At 43.3% G+C, this 25,070-nt stretch overlaps 1 protein-coding gene across 1 annotated transcript in view; it reads right to left on the bottom strand.

Annotated features, from left to right (window-relative positions):
- The window catches only part of LOC149078629 (NACHT domain- and WD repeat-containing protein 1-like), a 53,501-nt gene that overhangs the window by 9,728 nt on the left and 18,703 nt on the right, over positions 1–25,070 (bottom strand). Inside the window, exons 3-10 of the mRNA XM_089240767.1 lie at positions 23,677–23,833; positions 21,892–22,063; positions 20,864–21,063; positions 18,981–19,254; positions 6,093–6,425; positions 4,691–5,040; positions 2,659–2,856; positions 598–1,944 (exon numbers count right to left, since the gene is read on the bottom strand). Coding sequence (XP_089096893.1) covers positions 598–1,944; positions 2,659–2,856; positions 4,691–5,040; positions 6,093–6,425; positions 18,981–19,254; positions 20,864–21,063; positions 21,892–22,063; positions 23,677–23,833 — 3,031 coding nt within the window. The remainder of the gene's footprint in view (positions 1–597; positions 1,945–2,658; positions 2,857–4,690; positions 5,041–6,092; positions 6,426–18,980; positions 19,255–20,863; positions 21,064–21,891; positions 22,064–23,676; positions 23,834–25,070) is intronic.

Below are 25,070 nucleotides of genomic sequence, written 5' to 3'. Positions count from 1 at the left end.
GTAGGAGAGTGACCTAAAGAAATTTCGAGCACGTGAATGGGCAAAAGAGTGACTTGGAGCTAGTTCATTCACCAACTCATTCGGTCACTCACTGGTAATGAATGAACTGTTGTCAGTTTCTTAGCGGTAAATTTTTTAAGGTAATTTTCCTTAGAGGTAAATTGTGCGTAGCAGTGCATTGTTGGCGGTGAATTTTCTTAGCGGTGATTTTCCCTATCGGTGAATATTGTGGCGGTGAATTTTCCGGTAGTGAATTATTGGCGATGAATTCCCCGTGAATCAATTACATTAGCACAGACTACCGAGCTTTCATGAAACGCGCCGGCTTAACGCGTTCACCCGCCCAAGCACTGCCCGGGGACCACAAGTGTATGTGAAGCTTTTATGATGCGCCCGATTTGGTATTATAATTTCCGAGAGTATGCGTATAAATTGGCGGACACATTCAGCTGCGTTGGAGCTCTGGGAACATCGCTTTGCCCAGATGACCCCCATGGTGCTGTCGAGACACCTTTGCCTCGAAGTTCTTGCAGCTACCGGCATGGCTAAACACAAATTAGCGAATGGAAAAGATAATTGAATAATAATTATAATCACCTTCATCCCGTGTGCAGGCGACATCTCGGTGGAAATGAGCACCTCTTTCAGTTTGTCGACGTCCCAGAGGATGACCTCCTCCTCGGCCGCGTAGAAATTCACCAAACGATTGGGTTTGCCCGGAAACCAAGCGATTTCGGACATCGTAGGTGCACTGGAAGCTGTTTCGGAAAGCGTCCTGGGGAGCCTGGAGGCGTCTGTGAGCTCTTCGAGGCAGCGGTTAGAAGGCAAAAGGCTCGGCGCCGCGGGTGAGACGGACCTCCGGTACAGGGAGTGCACGGTCGGATATCTAGCCCGGTTCTCGGGGTTCTGGAAGAAACGCCGTAGCCTGCCGTAGAACTGGGAGTAGAGCTGTTCGCCGCAGCACCTCAGCGCGTAGGACGACATCTGGAGGACTTCCCTGAGGACGTTGAACTCGACGTCGTCGGGGTTCTTCCGCCTGTACATCTTAATATCCTCCAGGATTTCGTAGGAGTCCCCGTAGATCACGCGCTGTCGCAGCCAGTCCAAGTCCATGAAGAACTTTTTGCGGACCGGTATGTCCTGCATTAAGTACAGATAAGTTATCTCCTCCAGCTGCCTGCTACACAGAGCGTAGGAGTCTCCTTGGGAAGTCTGATTGGACTCTAGTATGGACTCCTTTTCGTCTTCTTCTTCTTGTTCTTCCTCCTCTTCCAAAAGTTCAGAGTTGTTTTCTTCAGCGACATGTCTGCCTTGGAAGAACCTCAGCAGCACCTTTTCGGCTTGGGTCTTGGAGACGTCGCTGCAGTACAGTTGGCACAGAGACCTGTAAGCGTGGCAGCTCCATCCGATGAGAGCGTTGCCGTTCCTGCAGACCACGTGGAGAAACGGGGCGAACCTGAGCTTCATCAGGAGCCAAGGCACCAGAGCCGAATACTGCGCGGACGAGGAGGTGGTGGTTAACATCCCCACCGCCGCTGCCGCCGGCTGACTGGTGTTCTTGTTCTGGAGTTCGGAGAGTAAGGACATCGCCTCGAAGTCGGAGACGCCGTATTTCGTCGACGACAGGATCAAGAGCGCCCTCTTGACGAACCGCCTACCCACCTGCTCGCTGACCATGTCGAGCAGCTCGAACACCCAGGACTCGAGCTCGTGATTGGCCGTAGTCGGGGAGTCGGAGCTCTGCCACGTGGACGCGATGTGCGCTAGGATTTGGACGTAACGAGGGTAGAGGTTGTCCACGACGCAGAACCGGACCGAGTTCATCTGGGTCTCCGACAGGGTCCTCTTCTTCCGGTAGAGGATACTCGACAGGAGAGCCAAGCTTTCTTCGGTGCTCAGGTTCGAAACCTTCAGGAAAGCCGAGTCGACATGTGAGAGCATTTCCTGGTAAATACAAAATAGTCTATATGAGTACGAAAGGGTTTGTACAGTGGCAAACACTCTCTGTAGAAATGCCTGATGCCTTTAGTGGGGAGGGGGGGGGGTGACGTGTGCGGTCACACAGGGCCCCGCTTTTTGGAGGGTGCCTCACACTTACGGTGACAATAATTATTTTTTCATAATAAATTTTTTGTCAACCCCTTCATGATCAGCGTAATATTGCGTCCAAACACCAGTGGAATAAATTCAATCCACCTGACTGTTTCTTCAACCTCTTTTTTTCCCCTCATCGCGAAGCTTTATTGTAACCCTCCCTATGAAACAACGTTGTGTGTGCATCGCCCGTTTTCCTCTGCTTCCCCGCCCCCTTCATTCTCCACGGCATTCCCCCCACACATATAATGTATCTTTCTAACTAATCCTTCTATTATGTACTGTACAAGGAAGTGAGAAAGAGAACACGCAGGTGAGGGCGAATAAACAAGATACTGTACATCTCTTATCTCTCTGTAACACTCTCTTATCTAATTATCTACTCTTTTTTTACAGTTCCTCTTCGCCCTTATTACTTTTTTCTTTTTCTTTCTTCTTTTTCTTAACGTGTGAACAAGGCTACCGTATTTATCGCCTGTACGTCTAATAAAGATCATTCAAATTTATCGCCAACAGCTTGCACGTCGTGGGTGGAGGGAGGGGGTTGAATAGTTGTTCCCTTACTTTGAGTTCCTCCATCTCCTTACTGGAATCCTGGACGGAAATGACGACCTTGGCGTTTTCCGGAAGCGAGTTCGGGAGCCACCTGCCGCATCTGCCGCTGTAAACCTCCACTTGGTCGAGTCCATCCAAAAGCATGATCAGCGGCCTCTCTGGTGACACTTTGCTCAGGAGCACTTCGAAGCACTTTTCTATACGATTCTGAAAAAAAAGAAAAAAGAGACAGAATCTCTGATTCAGCAAGTGGAAAAGTAAACCGTATGTACAGGGTGTCCCATGAATTCCTGATTAGTTTAAAAACTGATAAAAATTGAAAGAATTGGTGTATTTGAATGTGGTTTTATGCAGAAAAAGTTATTCTCGCGCGAAAGGGGATTTTTTCGTTGGTACAGAAATAAAAATAGTTCGAATTTTCGGCGATAGAGGGTGCAGTAAGAAAGAAAACTACAGAAACTACCTCTTCAGTGTCTGAAACGTTCGTAAATTTTCAATCTTCTTACAATCTACTTGGCCTCATGTATTCACTTACTCTGACAAATTACGGTACCAGATCTCATCATGTTGAACACCGCTTAAAACTCAAGGCCATGCCTGGATGTGCCCCTGTGTTAAGATGGCCCTGGACCGTCAGGGCTTCCCCTATCCGGCTGTGAGTACCTACCTGTATACCAATTCATACACTCGAAAACAAGATTAAACATCATTATCATGGGACCTCCTACGCACTCGAGGCTTCCAGGCTGTGTCTGGGTGTGCCCAAATTTAAGTTGAGACGGTCCTAGTTCTATGGGAAGTTCTGCTTCATCCTGGATGTGGAGTCACACTATTTCCCACAGTATCTCATTTATAAACTTCATTTCTTTATATCAAAGAAAAAACATTTCACAGCTCTCTTTTACTCCCCCTTAGCGGGGATTATCCTCCTCCCCATGGCTCCCCTTTAACTTTATTTTCACCCATGGGCCCCCTTGGAGTAGATTTATTACTCCAAGTCTTTATTTCAGAACCACGGTGGGAAGGCCCATTGGCCCAGGTTGAGAAATACTGTACTGGGGTCCACATAAGGGGAGTATGTTGGACCGTCTCAACATGATGCAGCCTCAGGCAAAGTTGAATACTTTGAAATCCCGTTAGCTGGAACTAATAGATAATCATGGCCTGACAGGGCTCCAGCTCTAGTGTCCGGGATGATTCTCACCATTTTTTTTTTTTTTTTTGTTCTTTCATGCTATAAATGCTATAACTTCACCATAGAGGTGCGTGTGAAAAGTCTATCTGGAGGCCCAAAAAAGGCCCCAGCCTAAGGGGCCTTCATGGCTTCAGTGGTAAGATGCTCACTTCCACCATGAAGGTTACCGTCAAGGTTCATGGGTGCGAATCCGGGGAAGAACATCAGCAGTGGCGTCGGAGCCGGGGGTGTGCTGTGGTGCTCGAGCACCCACGGTACACGGTAATTTGTGGCTCTGGTCTGAGCACCCCCAGAATTGATTGAGAAATCGTAATTTCCAATATAAAGCTCAAGACGAACACCCACAGGTTCGAAACATTTCCGACGCCCCTGAACATCAGAAACAAATTCTTTACGAACCTGAGGCTGACCGATAGATGGAGCCCTCATTTCTCACCCAAATCCACTGGTTGGAAATTGCCGAATGGCGATATATGACCGGAGTTGATGTGTGGTAAAATAGCATAGGGGCCCTGCTCCAGGATGTGGGGGAAGCATGCAAGCTAATGCAAGGGCGTTCAACCTTTTTTAAGAGTGCGGGGTGACTTCATCGGTTAGGGGAAAGTGTCACGAGTCACTCATTTGAATGTGTGTCGAGCCGCTCAAGTGACTCGGAAGTCATTTAATGATCTGGAAATTCGCCGTGGGTCACTCAGAATCTGAAAACGTGTGCCGCGGACAACTAAATGGATCTGGAAATATTCCACGATGCAACTCTTACAAGAGAGGGGACGGAGCGTATTCATATCTCCTCCATTAATTGTTTATTTCTTTTTTCGTCTCCAAAACTCACCGTGTGGTGCTTACCCTTGATGCCAACGACGGATGCTCGCCGTAGATGTAGCAGCACTGCTCGAGTACGCTCCTGAGTATCGACTCTTGCGTCATGGACTCGGCGGAACAGCAAGCGAGCCTGACGACGACGGCCGCGTCGGACGGGAACCACGAAGAACTGGCCAAGAATGCCGCGGCTGCCATCAGGAACGTCTTCCCGCACCCTTCAGTGCCGCACAGCACCAGCGGGTGCGTCCGGGTGCCCGTCAGGTACTCGAAGATGCTCTTCAGGACGTCCGGCCTGTTGTTGTGGTAGACGTTGAATTTGGTGCGGATCTCGCCGTTCTGGCAGATCAGCTCTTCGTACAGCTGTCTGAGTAACCCTGCGAGGAGTAGAAAAAGAAGAAGAAAGCGTGCACAAACTGATCGGGTGTTGGGGGGGGGGGACAATGACGCGATATCGCCCAGTGAGTGTACTCTCATAGACTCACATCGCGGGGATCCAGGTTCAAACCCCGAGACGGCACCAAGTTGGTTTTCGGTGGTTTTTCCGACTTTGAGTTGCAAGTGCGGACCGGTCTTGTATTTAAAAAAGTCTCTCCACAATCAGGCCTACGTCATTTATAATTCATTTGCAATATGTAAAAGGGCAAAAAATATGATATATGTATGTATTACGAATTCGGAACCCAGGTGGCAGCACTGTTCGGACACATCATTCCTCGGAAACAAACTTCACGTTCGGTACGCAAATTCTACACGCACATTCCAACAGGTGCCAATTCGTTAGAAGCTCCTTAGAGAAATATTTACGAAGCGCATGTGCTGTTCAGTAGTGCGCACGTGCCCATACTTGTTATGGGCATCTTTTTCTCAGCCACCTCGTTGGGCATTTTGCCTGTTGTGGCGTTGTATTTGTGTTTGTATAGTGGCAGTAGTGAGTGCACCGAGAACCATTTTCCCAGGACCCATTTGCTGCTTTTGGGGGCATTTTGAGGGGCCTGACGGGCCACCTGTGTATCCCATGAATGTGTTATTACATAACGTTCCGGTGACGACCTATCTATCAGTTAAGAAATTCCTCGTAATATGGTCTGGGTCACCGTCATGGCCTGTTAAGTTCGGGTCTGGGCAAATATGGATTTTTGAGGCCACTTGTATGTGGTCTTCTTGGCGGCAGAGGTGTATGTAGGGGAAGGAGGCATGTGGGCTGTATCTAAAATACAAAAGGCAGCCAATTTTGGGGCACGTGCCCCGTTTGCCCATACGAGAAACAGGCCTTGGTCACCGTTCGGTTTGTAAGTCTTAAAGGTGCCCCAGAATTTCTACTTTGCTCAGCCTCCTCCCCATGTTGAAGTCGGGTTCTCTACAATGATATAACTTACACTCTGTAATCATGAACGGATGACAGAAACGGCGTAGGTGAACCACACACCTGGACACGTCCGAGATTCCCTTAGTTTGTTGTCCCTGTCGAATATCTCTCCGACCATCTCGAATATCTTCGACTTGACCTCGGAGCAGGCTTGTTCCAGCTCGCGGTGGTTGTCGGTCTTGTCGCAGCAGAAGCCGATCTTGTAGTCCTGCGGGACTTGCTCGTCCAGCAGGTCGATCAGGTGTTGTGTCCTGTAATCGGCGTTGTTCGGTTTGTCCAGGCTCTTCAGGAGGAGGACGAAGCGGCACCTGTGGTTCTTCGAGGAGGAGGAAGAGGAGGTGGTGGTGGCCGTCTTCAGCAGGCCAACGCAGAAAGCGAAATCCTCTTCCACTTCTACGAATGAGCAGAAAACAAGCATTAATATAGGTCTGAATGTTATGTTTTGGAGTCATCTAAGACTGTGTTTCTCAACCTCTGGGCCGCGGCCCGGTACTGGGCCCTGACGTCAGTCAAACCGGGCCGTGAACGTTTCACTGTCTCATTTTCCCCATTTATTCCCTATTAGCCGTGTTAAGGGCCTTCCCTTAACAAAAAATAAATCAACCGGGCCGCGGGCTTCCAAAGTTTGAGAACCACTGATCTAAGATGATTTAAATCATACATAATCGCTCCATGGTACGCGAGTCCAATGTGGTCCCATGGAGACATCTGATGGGGCCCGCGACCTCAAACCTAATTTGGTGGCGGTACATTTCCAGATCCCTTATGTGACCCAGCGGGGGCCAACCCAGACACTGCCCTCAAGTGCAGAGGGGTGCCTGATGAAAATAAATCTGTTTAAACTATTCTAGAGTAAGCGTGTAGATTAGTAGACAGACATTTCTGGCCAGGTAGCGGGCCTAAAACACTCAGTCCGGGGGGGGGGGGGCTATATTGCTCTTAAGATGGCCCTGATGTGACCCACGGTGCATTCCCAGATCGCTAGAGTGACCCGCGGCATATTTACAGATGTCTTGAGCAACTTAAGGCATATTTTACAGATGTGGGGAAATATTTACAGATCCGCGACGTATTTACAGATCACTTAGGCCGAGTTCACACTGGACCGCTGTGATAAGCGATACGATGGCGATATCAACACGGATTGGTTAAAAAACCTGAACCCAGCTTTAGGAACATCACCACTCAAGTGAATCGCGGCACAGTTCCGGATCACTCAAGTGGCCCCGTGACTCCTTTACACATCACATAAGTGATCTGCGGCACACTTACAAACTACTTAAGTGACCTGTGGCATAATTCCAGATCAATTACGTGACTTGCGGTATTGTTATAGATCACATAAGTGAGCTGCGACATATTTATAGGTCACGTGAGTGACCCACGCACAACTCAAGTGGCCCGTGACACATATGCATATCACTATTTACATATCATCCGCGGCACTGTTGCAGATCACTTAAGCGGCTTGCGACACGTTTCCAAATCAATGAAGTGGCTTTCATTCTCCTAAAGGTTGAGCCTCATCCATGATTTAAACCAGTGATTCCCAACGTGGGCGTTTGAATGTTCCAGGCGGGCGGTAAAGCTACGGGTATAGGATCCTATGGGCTAGATTGTGTTGGGGGCGATGGGAGAAAAAAATTTTTGAAGAAGGGGACGATGGGACAAAAAAAGGTTGGGAAACTATGATTCAACCATAAGTTTCCCAAACTTTTCTTTTCTAACCCCCAGAAGAAACCCCCCCCCCACCCCCCGACTGACCACATAGGGTCCTGTATCGTATGGGTAACAATTATTATACAGCCCGTAACTATTATTGCCCACTTTGGATGTTCCATTGCATCCTTTTAGGTGATGTCGCCAACTTTGGGAAACACTGATTTTAACGAACGAGAAAAGCTATATCTGATGATGGGCTGCCTTGGGAGTGAATGTAAACACGTGACTGACCAAAAGAGGGACCTAGAGTAGGGGGCTCTTAACTATTGGAAGCCCGTGGTCCGATAGAATTACTTTTTTGACTGGAAGACCAAAGTCATAAACTCGACTAACGGGGAATGATGGGGGGAAAATGAAATGATGAATCACTCACTGCCCGGTATGACTTATCTAAGGGCTATCTAGGGTTGAGGAAACACTGACCTAGAGCAGGCATCTTCAACCCGTTGCTCGCGAGCACCGCGGTGCACCCTGAAGTACCCAGAGTTCTCGATGCTCTTGTCCAATTTCGTGCTCGCGAGCACTTGATGCAACTAAACACCTTGTACAAATTGCAAAGTATGATTGAAATCATCCTGATGTCATGCATTCCTATGTCAAACCTGTCGTAAGGATGCTCTTCTTTTGATGATGGAGTAGAGTCAGTGCTCGCGCGACTGCAAAAAGGTTGAAGACATATCTGACCTAGAGAATGCAGGGGAGACTCAAGAAAAATCTCTACCCATGTGGGACCTATTTTTGGCGCTCCTGTACAAAAAAATCTCAATCTCTACTCGTGCGGGACCTCTATTTGCCACATCCCCGGACTACGTTTTTATGGTCGACAAAGTTTGTTTCTTTTTTTAACTTGGATTCGGTGCCCTTCTCAGACCTGTTTACCACGCTGCCGTTTGGGTTGAGAGCAATACTCGGAGAGTGTGTGTGTGTATGCAAACACGTGAGTGAAAAAAGAAAGACCTGGACTAGGGGATCTTCAACGCATGACCCGCGGGCTACATTTAGCCCTCGGAGCTTTTTGTCGTGTCCCGCCGATCATTTTCAGAAAATGGTTGTAAGCATTAAAAAACGGTTATATTAGAACCTCGTTTATCCGAACATCGATTTTCCGAACTCGGTCAACCGAACACCTTTTCAACCAAACTCATTTTCAGTTTTCTATAGTTGGTTATTTTCTTGGAACTTGAATTCAGATTGAAATTGCTCTCTTTTATAATGCTCTCTAATTAATCAGTAATTAATCAAGAACTGCAGAATTAAGTGAGATAAATTATTTCAGAACTAATCAAAATTGATGAAAGAAATAATTTCAGAATAAATAAAAGTGTCCAATTATTTTTGTCTCTGATTATAACGTGGAGGGGGGCTCCCCCATTGGCCCCTTCTGTTAAGATGTCACTAAATTACACGAGTTAGTGGCCCGCGGGATTCGTGAGAAGTTGCGTCTTGGCCCGCCGTGTCTGAAAGGTTGAAGACCCCTGACCTAGACAGTGGATTGTGTGAAAGCATGTGAGTGACCAAAAGCACGACCTGGAGAGCGAGGGACCAGGTCAGTGAGGAAAATGACCTAGAGAGCGCGAAGGTCTACACTGGGTTACGGATTACTCATTTAACTCTGCGCCATCTCTCGGATATGTCACGAAGCTGGTGATGTACTGGCGAAGTATTTAGCCACAATCTGGAACCATGTCGAATTTTAGAATTTTGAGAGAAATTTTTTTTCAATAATTCTCTACTAATTATTTATTCGGACATTTATTTTACATTTTTGAACTTCTCTCTCACTATTTTTGTGGACTTCGAAAAATAACCACACTAACGCCATCTCTGAAAATTTCCAATCTTCCCACTTAGCGTGTTTTTTCGAGTTTCCACAAATTTAGGACCCCGACACTTATCAACCAATCGTGCCCTCCATCAAGGGTGAGTGTGACAGGGCTCCAGCCCTTTGGCCCGGGAAGATTTTCAGTCACGTTTTTTACCGCTATATAAATTCATCACGAACTAGCCCGTGTAAGTCTGGTCTGGGAGCCCGCAAAAGATCCCAGCCTAGGGGTCCTACTCTAGGATGTGGAGACCATGCAACCACTACGGCACGAGCAGTGGCAAAACATGACGTCACCTTCCCGAGCTTTCGAAAATATTAATAATAATACTAAAATTACGACGGTCAGTGTATGGCGGCATTTATTCAAAATTATTTGGAAAAAGCACCATTTTTTGAACCCAACTCTTTGACAAAACTTTTCTTTAATAACTTCTCCCTCCCATATAATGTTACACGTACCCACTTACACGTTCGGCCTCGTTTTATTCTTCATACGGGCCTCCCAAGAGGAGGGAGGCTCAACTTGGAAGCCGGCTTATGGTCCGCTTTAGGGGGGTCAGGCATCGATATAATGATTCTGATATGCACCTCTCCATCAGTCTTAATGAATCCAGTCGAAAAAAAAAAATCTGATCAACATTTCCAACATGTACGACGATAATTATTTATCTCGTATAGCGGGAGTTTTGCGCCCTAATGCTGCCGGTCCCATGTAAAAAAAACCCTCACACTAAATATTTCATTAAGTACAAGCGAAAACCGTAACAACAAAAAAACGAAAGTGTTGTATGTAATACACGGCCGATACAAAATCGGCGTCACGAACAACGGCATCGACGATAATGAACGGCAGGGCAATGATTCGTGACAATATAATAGCAACGACTCCCCCTACCTTTTGTTTTTATACGTACGAATATATATATATTGCACATCCAAAATGCGCGTCAATTTCTTTTTTTCTTGTTTTGTTTAACTTATACGACGTATATTGCCGCTGCTGCTAAGATACTGCTGTGATGACGCTTACTCTATGCTACCACATATATCGTATATCGATATGCGACTTTTATCAACGTCGCGCTGTATATCGGCGTAAAATCTCGGTATTTGCGAGCGATTCGGTCGTTTATGTTCTCCAGGCGTTCATACGAAAATGTTTCATGGCTTTTGCCTTGGAAATCGAGATCGAAACTGAGCACCTATCGATTGAATTCATTATGACGCTAGTCAATATAAAAGAGATATGCAGTCAACCCCCGTGATGACAACAACAAAAGATTGGTTTACGAACACACGAAAAGGACTGAATCTCGAGGGAAGGATATTTCAGAAGTCTTTGGCCATGTGGTAATTTGTATTTTCAGAGAATAACTAGTTGAAAAAAAGATTTAATCCGAGTAATGTTCGCGCCCCCAAATACGACTCCTATTATCCACTTTGTGATCCGTAGAGCAGCACAGACAGACATGACCGCTGACCGCCCAGAGAGACCATCTTGGGATGGTTTGCGCTATTTCCCAAAGGGATGGACGGTCTCGGAGAGCCTGATATCAGACTCGATTATGGAGGGGGAGGAAAAAAGAAGAAAACAACACTTATTTTACCCCAGGAAGCACCATTAACTTTTCGCGAGCAGACATTTAGTGACCCTGAGGTTTCCATTCTTGCATATGAAAAAAAAAAATAATAATAATAATGACAACAAAAATACAGTATTCTACAACTTTTCAGTATTACATTCACTTAAGACGCCTTCATATACGTATTAAGGAGTTCTACATTCACTGGCTGAAAAATACTGACGCAAATCAGTCCTGACGCAAAGAGTAACTCTCAAATATTGACACGTGGAGCAGCAGATCAGCTTAGGTCTATAATCAACAGTGTATAATCAATGTTCATTATTAGAGCCCGGATTATATGCACTAAAAAAAAATGCCAAAATATGGACTTAAAAATGCCAAAATATGCACTAAAAATGCCAAAATATGCACTAAAAATGCAAAAATATTCCCACATTTGTATTTTACGCGCATGCACACAAATAACTTCTACATATTTTTTATTTAGGCATTTTTCATTTCTATTTCGTTGTAGCTGCTCAGTAACGAAATATCAATACCAAAAAGAATTTCAACGCTATTTCTAAAGAAAATTGAGCACTTTTTGGCATACGTATCTATAGACATAGCGTTGCAATAAATCCCGATATTTTTGTGTAAAAGAGAAATGCGGATAAATATTTTCTACAGTTTTAGAATAAAAATCGCAGAATTTTTAGCTCTCTATATATATATGTGTATAGTTGGAAAAGTATATTTTTACATTTTTATGCACGCAAACTATATGAAGTCTTTTCTCTTCTTCCACGAATATCATCAGGATATACCATTTCGTTGGAAGTGAGGTTTTTCCGTTTTCCAGAACAGCTCAGTTGCAGTATACGAGAGAGCCCACCGGGCTGCTAAATATTAGGACTGCACAAAAAGGCTACAAGTGTGTGTGTGTGTGTGCACCACGTCTTCAAACTGGGATGAGGAAGGTTTTCAGGATATTCGGGATATTGGAAGAACTTTGATATCCGTATTTGTACAGAAGTAGCGTGATTGATCATTCCGGAATTCGAAACCCGGGTCATCAGGATGACAGTCAGATATCTTAGCCACCAAAGAAAGCATTTCGACGGAGTTTCACGCATGTGTATTGGACCACTTGCATCACATCGTCGACGAGGAAAAATTGAAAAAAACGGGAAGGTGTCGTGATTTAATTCCTTCATATAGATGGCAGCGTTTAATAAATCTATTCTGCGCTTGTTTATAATGTTCATGTGTGATTTAAGAGATTGCTGTCAGTTCTGCTTTTTTCTGTGTCTCTCGCTGTCTCAAGCATTCGCAATCATGTAACAGACGTGTTGTATTTGTCTATATACTTCGTGCTACTTCCTTCATCATGTGTGTATTAAATGTAATGATTCAAAGAGTTCACTTCGTCTTCCATCGTTTTCCACACGGACCTACATTTCAGTGAGTACGAAAAAAAGTGTTATTTTTTTCGATGTCGAATCCCGTTTTAATGAATACCGTTACAGCGAAAATCTCGTTTTAACGAACACTTTCATAATCCCCCAGATAAGCTTAGGGGCCGTTCAAGTATTACGTAAGCAAATTTTTAGCTATTTTGACCCCCCCCCCCTCCCTCCGTCAGCAATCCTTTCCACGATCAAAAATTTATTTTTTTAATGCAAAAAAAAAATTTTTTTTAATTGAAATTTCGGAAGAAAATACCTTTATATGTTATTATAATCAATTTCTGTTAATTTCAATGTTATTTGAAGGGTATAATGATAAATCGCATAAAGTTCCTTGGCCCGCGGACCAAATATGGCTCTAGAGGTTACTTGATGCGGCCTGCCCTCTTCAAACCTAATTTTGTAAAAATGAACTAAACGGCACATGTACAGATCGCTTAAGTGTCCCGTGGTAAAATTCCAGAACATTTAAGCGGCCAGTGGCATATTTTCAGATCACTTAAATGACCCGAGACACAGTTCCAGAACAGTTAAGCGATCCGTGACACATTTAGAGATCCCTTGAGTGACATGTGACGTAGTTTTAGAGCACTTAAGTGCCCCCAGTGTGGTTCTACATCACTCAAATTACCCGCGGCACATTCTCAGGTTATTTAATTGATGCGTGGCACATTTCCAGAGTACTTAAGCGTCCCAGACACATTTCCAGATCACTTGGATCCGCGAAACATTTAGAGATCACTAAAGTGGTTCTGTAGGGCAGTTATCAATAGGAGGAATGTTACTTCAATTGCCCACGAACTATCGAAAGGTTTTTCTCGTTTTTGGCGCACCGAGTAAGATGCCATTAAAAATATTTCATATTTTCATAAAGGGTGGTTGATGACGTAAGCATTATCCAAACCCCCCCCCCCTGTCATCAAAAGTCAGCAAATCGGAAACCCCCCCCCCCACCCCATCGATGATGGCGTAATACTTGAACGGCCCCTTATATAGGAACAATGCCAAAAACCTGGAATTCCTTTATAACGGAATTTCGTTATAACCAAGTGATTTTTTCGATCTCTTGGAGTTCGTTATAACGATAACGGGATTGGACTGTATATATATATATATATATATATAGTATATACACAGTATATATATATATACGTGCCCGGTCAAAATATTTACATGCCAATGGACAATATATTTGTCCATCCCTTGGGGGGCAAACACGATTTTGCCGCATCCCGAGCAATGTAAAATTCGATCATTTCATTACGGTGGTTTTGACCCATTTAAAAAATTTGCCATTTGCCGCTTTCTAAATTCTGCCCCCCCCCCCTTCCCGTAGATCCGGCCCTTGGAGTATAGGCCTACTGTATATTGATGCTTTTTCTCCAGAACACCTTTCGTAGGTGGATTGGAGGTAGTGCACCCTCGCTTTACAAGAATCAGCCAGGACCACTGATTACTGACGTTAAAGCCGTTTTCGTTACAACCACGGTCGCTATACACGTCCGAATCGAGTATATTCCAATCATTGATATTTTAATGATTTTAGATGAGACGACAAGGCATTCACCTCGCACAAAAAAGCGTCAGTCAATTTACGCCATGGATTCGAAAACATCTTTTCCGGAATCGATCGCAAGCACTCGGCGGGATACTGTCCTTCATTTGTATGAAATCATTGTGAGACACTCACTGTCATATACACGCACGCAAATCACTATTATTCCAGATTAAAAACGTGATCACATAATTTACTCGTGTGTGTGTGTGTGTGTGTATATATATATATTCATTTGCTTAACCGGTCATCCTGAAAAAAAAAAAATCCTTAGTATAATAGAATGGCCTTGAGTAAGAATAATCCCTGGACTAGATTGAAGAGTGACAAAACGCTTCGATGTGTGTGCGTGCGTAATGTATAGTGAGCACCAGTTTTGTGTATATGTATGCATGAGGAATAAATCGATAAGGAGTCTGTGCCAGGTACGGGTGGTCGTATTTGGGGAGGGAGAATCGACAGACATATACACACACAAATCGGAAGCAAATGAAATAGGAAAAAGATTTAAGAGAAAATGTGTCATCCCAGGGTATGTAATTATTTCTGTGTGTGTGTGTGTGTGCCTATAACACATACATACCAACCTTGGAACCAAGCCTCTCCGTAGTGGCAATGCTTAGGGGCCATTCAAGTATTAGGTAAGCAGATTTTCGGCCATTTTTGACCCCCCTCCCCCCGTCAGCAGCTAATATTTCATATCTTCAGAAAGGGTGGTTGATGACGTAAGCAACCTTCAAACCCCCCCTCCCCCCCCTTGTCATCAAAAGTCAGCAAATCCGAAACCCCCCTCCCCCTCGATGCTGACGTAATACTTGAATGGCCCCCTTATCTCCAGAAGGGGACTGGGAAGGTGCCTTCCCGAATTTTTCTTTCATGCCTTTTTTTCTTTAAAATTCAATTTTTTATTTTTCAACTTTAGAGGAAAAATTGTGAAGCTGACATTCTCTATATCGAACTAGCGGTAACGGCACTGCCCGGGTTTTCTTCATATAATGGCAGCATTAAAAGTGGGCAAACCATTATTTGGGAACCAAGGTCAACCGAAATAGGCATTCCAAAAGTCATTGTTGCTGTACAGTTTTTAGACCCTATCAGACATTTGCCGAACTGCATCAGACATCTGCAGAACTTTTGAAGTTGCTTATCGTTTGTCGGACCGGTTTCGTACACATATGGAATTTGGCACAGATTGGTACGAAATTGTAGATTTTCACCGAGAACATACACACAGACAGACAGACAGAAAATCAATTCTAAATATAGTCAAACCTCGTTAATAAGTCACTCTTGGGAGAGCAAAAACATGACTTGATAAGCGGACTGACTCGTTAAACGGAGTAAGCCATAGCTGTGCCAATTCCTGCCTGAGGATAATTGGGACTTCCAAAAAGTGATCTGGTAAGCGGAGTGACGTGTTAACCGGGTGACGCACTAACGAGGTTTGACTGTACATAGATTTCGAGTTTTTTTTCGTTTTACAATTACGCCATTTGAGAGTGAAATTTGAACTTTCTTTTACTTATCGAAAATATCTCTAGGTACTAAGATAACTATGTTATACTGAGATAACTAAGATAAGAGTTATCTTAGTACAAACCGAAACTCTTTATATCAATTGGTTGATTTGTTACTAATTTGATACTTATTTTTGGTTTGATAAGATTGCCAAAATGCAAGTGAAGTTGTGCAATTTAAAGCAAAAAGAATAAAAATTTTCAAAGGCAAATAAAGTTGCCAATTACGGCCAAAAATTGTCAAAGGCGAGTAAAGTTTTGAACTATCGCTGAAATTGCTGAAAAATCACCCAATAGCGGAAATTAATATAAGTTGAAATGCAATTCATGGAAAAAAAAAGTATACGTTGGAGGGATCTGAGTGTGAAATGAATGTATTTATATGACTGTAATTAATCACTTCACGTATAATGTTTTGGCGAGAAATTTGGATTATCTCTATTTAACGAATCGGCGATAAATCTGGTAACCTTGTCCTAACCTAACTGAACGTTAGAAAAGGGAAGAGGGGTAAGAAAAAAAAAATATAAGGAAAAAGTATATAATAGATAAGGTAGATAACTGTGTTTTTTTTAGTCCTCTTTTCACCCTCGCCCTACACGTGTTCTTCTTCGTTCTTTCATGTATATAGTAGAAAGATACGGCGCGAATGCGAGCCGGTCTCACAGTTGAGAAAGTCTCTCCGCAGAGAGCAGGCAGACCTACGACACGATACTGACATAGCACGAAAATTAAAGCATTTTCATCTTTACTTCAGGAAATGGAAAATAGATGGCAGCACGAACACGAAACAAGCGCAACTTGACGACATACGTTAGGGCCATACACGTACACTCAGAACACACATTCCGGCACGTGCCGATTCGTTAGAAATCCCGTAGAGGAATGTGTACGAGATGCATGTACGGTTAAGTAGTAGTTGTAGTAGAAAAATACATTATAAAGAAAAAATGAGAAAGAAAAATCAACTTCCGTAAATAATAGGGTTACCATAAAGCTTCGCGATGGTGAAGAGAGATAGGTAGGAAAACACAGAGAACTTGTTTGAATTCATTCCACTGGTGTTTGAACGCAATATTACGCCCATGATTGTAAAGAGGTTAATTATAATTAAGAGCTGGGATGGGTTTGTTCCATTTGCGTTGGGCCGAGATATCTCGTCCTTTATCGTCAAGGGGTTAATACGCTTCTTAAAATTTCCCTTTTGTCTTCATTTTCCCTTTTTCTTTCTGGAAAAGAAAATGCAATGTGGAACAAAAACCTGTTTGTCAGTGTGTGCATTACTTCCCCCCCCCCCATGCATATATATATATTTATATTCTCTGGGAAAACTCAGGGCTGTACTTACTCTCGATTAAGCACTCCCCCCCCCCTTTTACCTAAAAAATACTGTATAACCAGCGTTTCTGAACCTATGCTCCACAGACCAGAGATGGTCCGCGACAGTGGCATAGGTCAGGGATTCCCAACATGGGCGTTAACGCCCCCTGGGGGGCGGTAGAATCTGCTAGTATAACATAGGATCCTATGGATCAGATTGCGTTGGGGGCGATGGGAGGAAAAAATTTCTGAAGAAGTGGGCGATGAGACAAAAAAGTTTAGGAAACTATGGCATAGGTGGTTCGCAGACGGACTTGACAAAATTATTCACCCCTTTGTAATTGATATTAGTAATATAGGGTCATTCAAGTATTACGTGAGCATCGGGGGGGGGGGGCGCGTTCGGATTTGCTGACTTTTGATGGTAAGGGGGGAGTGGGGGTTGAAGGTTGCTTACGCCATCAACCACCCTTTTTGAAGATATGAAATATTCTAAACTGCTGACGAAATTTTGCTGACGGGGGGGGGGGGGGTCAAAAATGACTAAAAATCTGCTGACGTAGTACTTGAATGGCCCCTTGGCCCCTATAAATAAAATTAAATAAAATTATAAAATTATGTCTTCATACTTAGCTTCACCATACATCATCGAGGAGAAAGCAGGAATCTTTCGATCTTAAATACAGGACATCATTAAATTTTCCCCAAAAATTGAAATTTATTGCTTTAAATACAAATACAAGGACACAACAGGCAAAATGCCCAGCGAGGTGGCTGAGAAAAACATGCCCATAACAAACACGGATGTCATATATTTCTAAAATACAGGAACTGCAACCATAAAAACTAAAGACTATTATACACATTATAAAATATTATACAATGCCTATAAAAATATTATACAATGCCTATAAAAATATATTTATGGTTGCCATATTCTAAGTACGGATAGATTGTCGATTTTCCGCAATATGCTTATCGTTTTTCTTTTCAAATGAGTCAATTGTGTTACAATTTACTATCTCCGAGGATAAGCTATTCCATTTGACAATATATGACATCCATATTTTTGTGGGCATCTTTTTTATCAGCCACCTTGTTGGGCATTTTGCCTGTTGTGTCCTTGTATTTGTATTTGTTAACAACCCTATTAGAGAAAAATTCCCTGCGACACCATAACCTCGCATTGTCCCTAATTAACCAGTCCATATTGGCGTCTCCTTGTCAAAGCAGTCGATTGACGGCGTATTCATCGTCAATCCTATTCATCCCATTGAAAATTTTGATCACTTCGATCAAATCCCCCCCCCCCCACCTCCAACAACCTGCATTCATAATGCAATGCAATTTGCTAATTACTGCTAAAATTGCTGAATGATATGGAAATAAGGAGCTTCTACAAATCGCAGTAAACAGAAATGTATCTCACGAAAAAGAAAAAAATTCAAATGATCCGATGACCATATTTTATTGAGAAAAATAAAATTCGGTTAACTGGGATCTTTTAAATAATGATCCATAAAATACGGGACAACGTTAATTGTCATCAGAAACATTGTGAAAAGTAGGCGCAATCACCAACCGTAATTGAAATGCCGAAAAAAAAATTGAGGACAAAACGCTAAATCTGACAAATATGTGAGAGGAATATTTATAATTTTTTTACCATAATTAATATAAATAATTAATATTACAGAAACACTGTGTGTAAACTATAAAAACGGTTTATATTATAAAAATGCTGTGCTTGAACATTACAAATTCAAATAAGTATCATTGAAAAAACGGGACTAATGTTTTAAAAAAATCAGAGCAACGAAAATTACAGAAATGTCCCGTAAAACGGAACAACAAGCGGTCTTTCACATTGTTTCAGACATTTTACTGGTCCTAGTTTTCAGAAAGGTTGAGAAACACTGCTGCGTGTGTTATGCAATAGGTTTCCACGCACATCTGAAACGTGCCTACTGCTTACCTGAACGGATGCTGCGGTTATGTTTGGCGTCCTGTTGACCTAACGCCGTCTCCAACATGTGCACCAGAACGGAAGCGTCCGTCTCGTTGTACATGGACTTGCTGTTGTCGTTCAGCTGGTAATGGGGCGGCACGGAGTTCTTGTCCAGCGAATAACTGCTGTGGAAAATCTCTCGTTCTTCGCTGGAGGCCGCGTTCGAGACGGCCGCGTCGAAATCGGCCACCGTCATGCGAGACGGGGGCCAAGGCGACGAGAACGAAGTGCCAACGATCACCTGCGAAATACAAAAGACAAAAATACAATAGGCTCCTATAATTTGAGCCACCTACGCTTTTATGTCGCATAAATGCACATCTCGACAGTGGCACAGCTGTCGGTGTTGTGTCTTTTGGACAACAAGAACTGGGATTAGTGGCATCTTAGTGGGTGAGAGATAGATGGGCCCAGGCCTCAGTCAAAACGAGGCCACTGAATATCATTTCTTTTATTATATCTGAAATCATTTCGTTTCAATATAACTTTCCGATTCCATTTTTTTTAAATTTCTTTAACTCTGAATTTTAAAAATTGAAATTGAATTTGTCTTGGAATCATTTTTGTCATTATCAGGGCCGCAACCATAGCCCCCACAAGGGTGGGGCTGACAGGGCTCCAGCCCTGGGGTCTGGGACAATTACCATAATTTTTTTGCTTTTTCATGCTATAAACTCACTATAGAAGGGCCCGTAAAAATATCCCAGTCTAGGATATGGGGACCATGGCCGCAACTATGTGCAACTGAATGTGCAATGTGAATGTGCAACCCGGGCGCTGGGCCAAAAGGAGCACAGAATTCTCGTTTTAACCGTTCTTTTAGCATAGCACGAGGGATGCTAAAATACTCGCTTGCCCCTGCTGACTAACTGTCTGGTTGCGGCCCTATAGTCATTATTCTAAAAAAAAAAATTTATCATTAATTCTGAAACTATTTTTCCCATTAATTCAGAAATTATTTCCTTTAGTAATTTTCATTATTCTGAAATTATTTCTTTAATTACGAATTTTTTATAAATTCTGAGATTATTTCTTTGATCCTGAATTTTCATTATATAATTCTGAAATAATTTTTATCTTCAGTTCTAAAATCATTCCGTTCAATAATTTTTAAATTTTTATATATATATAAGTCTGAAATTATAACTTTCTTCATTACTTTCCGAATTCTCATGAAATTATGCACGTGTCGCAGCTATCGGTGCGTCCTGTCGGCGTTTGGCAACGGGAACTGAGATTAGTGGCATCTTAGCGGGTGAGACAGTTGACACCGGACCTAAGTCAAACAAGGGTTCAAGGTGGGGGCAGTTTCGGATACCGACTTTTTCTCCCCTAATCTTTCCGAAATTGATTTTGGGTCCCAGGAGACCCCAAAAAGTCTTCGAACACCCCTCAACTCGTTAAATATAGCTAAAACACGATCCCGATTCTACCTTCCCCCCTCTAGACAGCAGGATCCAGGATCATTAAGATGGCCCCGGTTTTGAAAGTGATCGCATAAAATTTGAGGAATTCAATTAAGTCTACTAGAGAGAGAGAGTAATTTTTGAAATTTTCATTCTTCTCAGCTTATCATCTCCCCCCTCCCCAAATTCTTTTCCAGCTATGCCACTGTTTCGAAATAGAGCGACACTTAGACGTGACAGTCCTCGTGAAGAACATTAAATTCACGTCTGCAGACGCTCACCTCATCGTGTCAGACACGGCAAACATTCTTCAGCATAAAACCAATGAACGCATCCATATCTATAGTATTGTGGCTGCCAGGCGCCGATAGGCATTTTTGCCGTGTCTGACACGACACGATGAGTGTCTGTAGATGTGAATCCCACCTAATTTATTATAGTTACCAGAACCAGTAGATTCTCAAGTTTCATGAGGTCTCTGTAGGCGGTGGCCCTGAGGTCAGCGAGTAAAGAGTAAGGCATGCGATTCCCTTCGTAAGGCACGTGTAGGTCGACTACGTTGAAGGTGTATCCGTTCTTTAGGCAGTGATTCCGTACGTCGGGGTAGACGTACTGGACCATGGCTGTCCGTTCATCGACTGTACCTGCAACGGAATAATGATTTCAACGCTAATTACAAAAGGCGAAAGAAATTGGTACGTATGTTACCATAAAAGTGATAAATCGGATATTATGAGTAATCGCTAATCATCTTGGTAAATGTGAATGTGGTGTTTGTGAATTTATATATATCGCTTTTACCGGTGATTATGAGTAATACTCTAGTGTAATTGGTGAATTTGATAAATATGAAAAAACATACCCAAATAAGTCTCGGTAGTATGTTTGATAAATATAATCGAACCCCGATATAACGAACTCCTATTCTATGAATTTCATGATTTCACGATTTTTTTTTTTCGAATCTTGCCCCTGTGCGAATCTGTAAAGTAAGAAGTGAAAATTCGTTATTTCGAAGAATTTATTGAATGGGGAATTCGCAATGTCGGGGTATGATTGTGAAATTTGTTAAATGAGAGTTCACTATATCGGAATTACCATAAAATTTGTAGAATAAGAGTTTTATTATAACTGGGTGCAATCGTAAAATTTGTTAAATAGGAGATCGTTATATCGAGGTCCGATTGTTTAATTCTCCAAATAGGAGTGAATTATATCGGAGTCCGATTAAATAGGAGTTTTTTATATTGGGGTCTGATCGATACACATAAAAACTTGTTTTAAAATTCGTTAAATCGAAGAATTTGTTGGGAATTTTAATATCGGGGTATGATAGTAAAATTTGTTAAATGAGAGTAAGTTATACCGAGGTACTAACGTAAAAGTTGGTAAATAAAGAGTTCGTTATGTCGATGTCAGATATCACAATTCGTCATACAGGAGTAAATTATGTATCCATATTGCTTATTTACCGTTGGTGTCACCTGCGACGAACAGGTAGATATCGTTCGAAGGCAATGCTGGCCAAGTCTTGGCTATCGAGCGTCCCATCAGAAGACTCTGAACGTCTTCCGGCAGATCTTGGAGGTCTGGAAGCGCGTTCAAGTCCGACTCCGGAAGAGCGTCGAGGGTCTGAGAGAGACTCTGCAAAAAATATACAGTTGAAATATGTTGTTTTCTTCCTAAGTTATCTCTGTTTAAATCAGGGGTTCTTAACCATTTTCAGCTGCGACCTAAAATCAACAAGATTAGCATTGCGACCCATGGGACTATCCGTTCAATGAAATTACTGTGTTGAAACTAGTGACACCGTAAGTGCATTTATCTGTCAGTAGATTCGTACTACTCATCTAGGAGGCCCCTGTAAAGTCATGACCGAGAATCCCTATCAATTCGTTAGCTGTTCCATAGGAAAATATTAACGAAGTGCATATGTGGCAGTAGCTCAAGAATCCCTGGCTGCTAGTGGATATGAGCGACACATCTCAGAAGCCTCAGCGAAACAAGTTTGAGCCAGGATCCATAGCTCAAGAATCCCCGCTGCTAGTGGATATGAGCGACACATCTCAGAAGCCTGAGCGAAACAAGTGTGAGTCAGGATCCACAGCTCAAGAATCCCCGGCTGCTAGTGGATATGAGCGACACATCTCAGAAGCCTCAGCGAAACAAGTTTGAGTCAGGATCCACAGCTCAAGAATCCCTGGCTGCTAGTGGATATGAGCGACACATCTCAGAAGCCTCAGCGAAGCAAGTGTGAGTCAGGATCCACAGCTCAAGAATCCCTGGCTGCTAGTGGATATGAGCGACACATCTCAGAAGCCTCAGCGAAGCAAGTGTGAGTCAGGATCCACAGCTCAAGAATCTCCGGCTGCTAGTGGATATGAGCGACACATCTCAGAAGCCTCGGCGAAACAAGTTTGAGCCAGGATCCATAGCTCAAGAATCCCCGCTGCTAGTGGATATGAGCGACACATTTCAGAAGCCTCAGCGAAACAAGTGTGAGTCAGGATCCACAGCTCAAGAATCCCTGGCTGCTAGTGGATATGAGCGACACATCTCAGAAGCCTCAGCGAAACAAGTTTGAGTCAGAATCCATAGCTCAAGAATCCCCGCTGCTAGTGGATATGAGCGACACATTTCAGAAGCCTCAGCGAAACAAGTGTGAGTCAGGATCCACAGCTCAAGAATCCCTGGCTGCTAGTGGATATGAGCGACACATCTCAGAAGCCTCAGCGAAACAAGTTTGAGTCAGAATCCGTAGCTCAAGAATCCCTAGCTGTTAGTGGGGATTTGTGCTACTCTTCTGGGAAGCCTCCTGTGAATCAAGTTTCGGAAGACCCTGGGGATCAAGCAGGGGCGTAGCCAGAAATTTCGTTCGGAGGGGGGACCACTTTCATTTTGGGGGGGGGGGGAACCAAAGTGACAGAACAATAGATTTGGCCATCTTTTTCCCTTTTTTCGGTCATTATCTCACATTTCGGGGGGGGGACCAGACCCCCAAGTCCCCCCCCCGGCTACGCCCTTGGGATCAAGTATGGGTCGGGACCCATAGCTCAAGAGCCCCTAGCTGTTAGTGGATTTGTACGGATTTGTACTACTCCTCTAGGAAGCGACCCAAGGTTAAGAACCCCTGGTTTAGATGAATCAATTGTTTATACCAGAACACTATAATTCGTAGATCCTTGAAAGCGAATGGATTTACTCAACAGATAGCGAAAATACTTTATGGAAATATAGATCACAAATCCTGAACTTACCACAGCTGTGCCGGGCAGGACAGTGGAAGCCGGGGCGCTTTGTGGCGGTTCTGCTGCAACCGTTACTCCATTGGCCGTAACGGATTGAGGACCGCCGACGTCTGTGCTCACCGTAACAGTGGGCTGGGCTTGCGAGTCCCCGGTAATTGCGGAAGCTCTGAAAACGCAAACAGACGGTTACGGAAATGACACTCCACGCGAAGGCAAATCATAAGAATATGTACAGTAATGTGCCCTGTTAGTGATAATGCGGTCTTCATCTCATCAACCGTCCGTCGTAGAGGTACGGTTCGATTTGAAAAATGTTCAAAAGACGTTCAAAAATTACTCCGTGCCAGTTTTGAGAGTGAAAATACTGTGTCACAAAATAAAAAATCTAATTTTTATACGGTCCCCCCCCCCCCCGTCCTCTAATTTTCAACTAGAAAGTCATTGCCCTGCCTCTCCTGAGGCCAACAAAAAAAAAAAGATTATAAGTTCTCTAAGTGTAATATTCGCTGAGATATTCAAATTCAAAAATCGGAGGGAAGATGTGAAGGGACAGCATAAATGAGGGAAAGGAGCGTTGTGAGTCCGTTAGTTTTTTTGCTGTTTTTTCATAACTTTTCTCCGATTTTTGAATTCAAATATCTTAGCGAATATTACATTTAGAAACATGAAATGTTTTTTGTTGGCCTCAGGTGAGGAAAGACAACAACTTTCTAATTGAAAGTTAGAGGATGGGGGGGGGCCGTATAAAAATTTAGATTTTTTTTATTTTGTAACGCACCTTATTTTCACTCTGAAAACTGGTACAGGGCAATTTCTGCCAAGGTGGTGGTCGGCTGAATGTGGTATTGTGTGGTTCCCAACGTCGAGACGTGAATGAGAGCCGATCACCCCGTTGATAGGTCTCGCCACAGAGAGCAACAGGCCTACAACGATACAATTAATCAATCATTACACTTAACGCATAGTAAGAGAAATTGACGGCAGATGGCAGACGAGCATTACACTTAAACAGGCTTCACGTTAGGTTCACAACGCATACATGCATAGCATCTTTCAGCATGGTCCAGGTCTTCTTCGACACCACCTGCTAAAATCTCTTCATTGAAACAGAGCAGTGGGCCATGATCTGGTTAGGAGGAGGTACAGGGTAATTTTTGAGCATTTTTTTAAATTGGAATCATACCTCTACGACAGACGGTTGGTGAGATAAAGTCCGCATTAGCGAACACAGGACACCCTGTATATGTACTCTGCATATACAGTGTATGCCAGATATACAGTCGAACTTAGTTAATTCGAAATCCAAAGTCACTGGGAAAACAGTTCGAATTATCCAATTGACTTATCCTGGATCTCTAAAATGACTACACATAGCAAGTTGATCATCGACATTCGCATAAGAG

Source organism: Pholcus phalangioides, unplaced genomic scaffold, assembly GCF_987345545.1.
Source record: "Pholcus phalangioides strain wild (caught in Gottingen) unplaced genomic scaffold, Ppha-v1.0 ptg000013l_1, whole genome shotgun sequence".
Taxonomy (NCBI): Eukaryota; Metazoa; Arthropoda; class Arachnida; order Araneae; family Pholcidae; genus Pholcus; species Pholcus phalangioides.
This window is presented reverse-complemented; position numbering and strand designations above follow the sequence as displayed.